Consider the following 4,075-nt stretch of genomic DNA (forward strand, 5'->3'; position numbering starts at 1 on the left):
CTGGGCTGGGTGAGGAATTGTGTGTGCAGCAGGAGCAGGGCAGGGATTGTCCCTCTGTGCTGGGGCCCCTCCAGGGCTGGGTGCAGTTCTGCTCCTGCAGGAGAGCCCTGGAGGGGCTGGAGCGTGTCCAGGGCAGGGAACGGAGCTGGGAAGGGGCTGGAGAATCCCTGAGGGAGCTGGGAAGGGGCTGGAGAATCCCTGAGGAGCTGGGAAGGGGCTGAGGCTGGAGCAAAGGAGGCTCAGGGGCCCTTGTGGCTCTGCACAAGTCCCTGCCAGGAGGGCACAGCCGGGGGGGTCGGGCTCTGCTGCCCTGTCCCAAGGGAAAGGAGGAGAGGAAATGGCCTCAAATGGCACCAGGGCAGGCTCAGGTTGGAGATTGGCACAGAAAATTTCCCTGGCAGAGTGGTCAGGCCTTGGGCTGAGCTGCCCAGGGAGGTTTGGAGTCCCTGGAATTGTCCCAGAGCAGTCTGGATGTGGCCTTGGGGACAGGGATTGGGGTGATTGCACTGGATAATCCTCAAGGGCTCTTCCAGCCTTGATAATTCTGGGGTTCTGAGCCTTGAGCTGGCATCTGAGGGCACTTTAAAGAAGCACTTCCACCCTTGTGTCAATATTCAGCTCCATTTTTTCCTAGTGTGGATCTGCTCTTCCCTCTCCGTGTCTGTCCGTGCAGCACCAGCAGGATGAGGCTCTGCCCATCCTTAGTTCAAGGGCAAATTCGCTTTTCTGCAGCCAAGAATTAAACCAAAGTGACTTAATACATTTTTAAAAATATTTTGGGTGGAGAGTGATGTCGCCAAAGAGGTTGTTTCTGTTAGAAATGTATTGATTAATCTAATTTAGAAAGTAAATGAGAGACATTGCCCTACTGGATGTGTTGCTTGGCTGCCTGACAATCTGCATTAATCCAAAGTACAAATAAAGGGATCATAAATCCCTTTTAAACCAGGGATATTCAGCTAAACTCCATTATCCAGTTTAATCTTCCCAGTCAGAACATAAAGTTTGACTCCTTGAGCCTTAAGCCATTAAGACTTTCACTCCCTTTAGAAATGGATTTAACAATGCAACAATTATTTAAAGGTATCAAATCAAACATAACAAGCTTTGACCTTTTCTGCTATTCTTAGTCACTTAAACTTTTATATTTTCATTTTTAAAAGCACTTATTGCAATGCTTTATACACTACTTTTATTTTTTTTTAATTATTCCAAGTTTAGGGCACTGAAATTATTATTTCTTCCCCTCCTCTGTAGACAACTCCTGGATTCTTTTTTCCCTTTCCTTGCAGGCCCACAGGTTGTTGGGGATTTGTTCCTGGAAGTTCTCAGAGCTTTTTATTCCTACTGCAAAGACACCCTGGGTTCTGATCTCAAACTCAGCTACAATCAAAGTGGCAACACCCTGGCAAGGTATGACAAATTTCCAGCTCTCAGCTGAAATTGGATCATTTTTTTAAAGTGTAATAGTTAAAATGAAGGAGTTTATGAAGTTTTGGGTTGTTACAAAGTGACTTTCTGGCCAGAGGATGAAATTTTTCTCTGGCTTCCCCTTTTGTCTACACACAATGAATTTCTGTTGGATTAGCAGAGAAAAAATGAAGTTTGCTGCATGTGATGGGTGTTGAGTAACCACAGGGACATCAGGCTGCTGCCAGAGCTCAGCCTTGTGATTCCCATCATCTGAAACATGCTCCAGCTCCAGAATTATTTAGCCTTTGATAAAAAAAATCAACATTTTTTAGCTTGTAGAAAAAGGAGAAAAGAGATTTTTGAATCCATCAGCTCATGTGATGTGAATCCTCACTGACATCTCCTTTTCTTTTCCTTTTCTCTCCCTTCCAGTGCAATCAAAGAGAACAAAAATGCTTCAGAAATTGTCAAAACAGTGAATTTGCTGATCACATCCTTAAGCACTGATTTCCTCTGGGATTACCTGACCAAATGCTTTGAAGATTGTTTCAGGTATTTGTGTTGTGCTCTCAAAAATGCCGCTTCAGAGCTGTCTGTTCAGGATAATAATATTTACTGAAGCTTTTAAGGGCCATCCCACATGGTAGAACCAGCCAGGTCTGTAAGTTGTGTCCACAAATAATTCAGGAGTGCAACCAGGTAAACAATTAGATGGGAATTTCAACCTGGAAACAAAAGAAATTCCTTCCAAATCATCAGAAGAAGGAAAAAGAGTTGGGAGGGGAGGTGGAGAGGTCTTTGTAGAAGAAAAGTAAAGATAAAGAAGAAAAATTAAGGTCTCTTCCAGCTCTCTGATTAGATGATATCTCTCTTTTTATCGTTTTCTAACTCTAAGAAAGAAGATTCTGCAATCTGAAAATTAGCAGCTCTTCATTATACCACACAGAGTTGAGGTTGTTTTGACAGAATATTTTCCCCTGCTCTGTTAGAAACCCTTTGCCTCAGAGCTGTTCAGTATTTTGTGCTGATTTTAACAAAGCTTTTTGCTTCTAACCAGAATTTTGCCATGAAAAAAAAAAACCCTCTTCCATAAGAATATTTCTTTCACTCCAGAAACAAATCCACAGGGATGAGGTATCCCCTGGAAAATGTGAGCACTCCTCCTACCATTTCAGAGCTGTGCACTCTGCTGGTGTTCCTGCTGGATGTGATTCCTCTGGTAAGGCTGGGTTTGACAATCCCTGCTGGGTGATGGATGAGATGGGATAACTCCTTTAAACATTCATTTTCTATTGCAGGAGCTCTACTCAGAGGTGCAGACTCAGTACCTGCCCCAGATGCTCAGTTACATGGTGCAGTCTCTCCTGGAAAACATGGAAGTCTTGGGGCTGCCAGAACTCACTCATGCCTTAAAAACCTGTTTTAAGGTGCTCAGCAAGGTGCAAATGCCCCCTTCCTACCTGGACATCGAGACAGGCAGTGGCAATGGGGTAGGTGATTTTCAACCCCTTTAAAAACCCTTTAAAACTCTTGGTTTCAATGATTTTGGGACAGAATTTAAAATGGTAATTCTCCTTCAGCCTAGATGACAATTGCACATCAAGGGAGCCACAGGAAAGGTGGAGAGAGACAATTTCAAAAAATTCCATTTCAGAATTGGATGGAGAGAGACGATTTCCAAGGGATGGAGGGACAGGACACAGGGAATGGCTTCAAACTAAAAAAGAGTAGGGTTAGATGGGATAGTGGGATTTAGGAATTGTTCCCTGGGAGGGTGGGCAAGGTCTGGGATGGCATTCCCAGAGAAGCTGGGGCTGCCCCTGGATCCCTGAAGTGTCCAAAGCCAGCTTGGACAGGGTTTGAAAAAGCTTTGGAGCAGCCTGGGACAGTGGGAGGTGTCCCTGCCATGGCAGGGGTGCCACTGGATCATTTCCAAGATCTCTTCCAACCCAAACCTATAATTCTATGAAATTTTTAAGTACAACAATAAGGATTTTTTGAAACTTCCCTTCTTTGGCTCTTCCAGAGCGCTCTGCTGCCTTGTCCCTCTCACTGGGTGTTCAGTTCTGGCCTGTTTGAATGATTTGTGGCACTGAAGGAGTTTATTCTTGTCTGCCCCTGAGAAGGATGGGATCTAAATGGTTTTGGAAACAGAATGCAGTAGCTAAAAAGTGGAGTGACCAAACGCAGCCCAGCTTCACAGCTGGTTAGGTCTGCAGGGCTTCCAGTGAATGTTTCAGTGGAGCACAATGGGGCATTGTTGGTGTGCAAGGACCATGAGGAGTGAATGGGATACAGCAAGGCCAGGAGCACAGCCTGGCAAAATGTGCCAGCAGGACAGATACCTGCGCTGGAGCAGAAACAGCGCAGCAGGTGGAGCACTGCTCTGGGGGAAATGGGATTTAAGGGAGCTCATCCCTCTGTTTGATGAGTCAGTTGTGAGCTTTATAGATATTATAAACAAACAAACAAACAAATACAATATGTATTTTCTATTATATATTTATACAGATATTGGGTTTTAAAGAGAAATGAGTGGAGCTGCTCTGGGGGGAAATGGGTTTTAAGGGAGCACATCCCTCTGTTTGATGAGTCAATTGTGAGGTTTATATATATATATTTATATATAATAAATAAATAAATAAATAAATAAATAAATAAA

The 4,075-nt window shown here is 44.0% G+C and overlaps 1 protein-coding gene across 1 annotated transcript in view; it reads left to right on the forward strand.

The window, feature by feature from the left end:
• Window positions 1-4,075, forward strand: part of DOP1B (DOP1 leucine zipper like protein B) — a 54,534-nt gene that overhangs the window by 23,702 nt on the left and 26,757 nt on the right. The window contains 4 exon segments of the mRNA XM_031065023.1: window positions 1,293-1,413; window positions 1,846-1,965; window positions 2,527-2,632; window positions 2,712-2,903. Of these exon segments, the coding sequence (XP_030920883.1) occupies window positions 1,293-1,413; window positions 1,846-1,965; window positions 2,527-2,632; window positions 2,712-2,903 (539 nt within the window).

The sequence above is a fragment of the Geospiza fortis genome, unplaced genomic scaffold (genome assembly GCF_000277835.1).
Source record: "Geospiza fortis unplaced genomic scaffold, GeoFor_1.0 scaffold623, whole genome shotgun sequence".
Classification (NCBI taxonomy): domain Eukaryota; kingdom Metazoa; phylum Chordata; class Aves; order Passeriformes; family Thraupidae; genus Geospiza; species Geospiza fortis.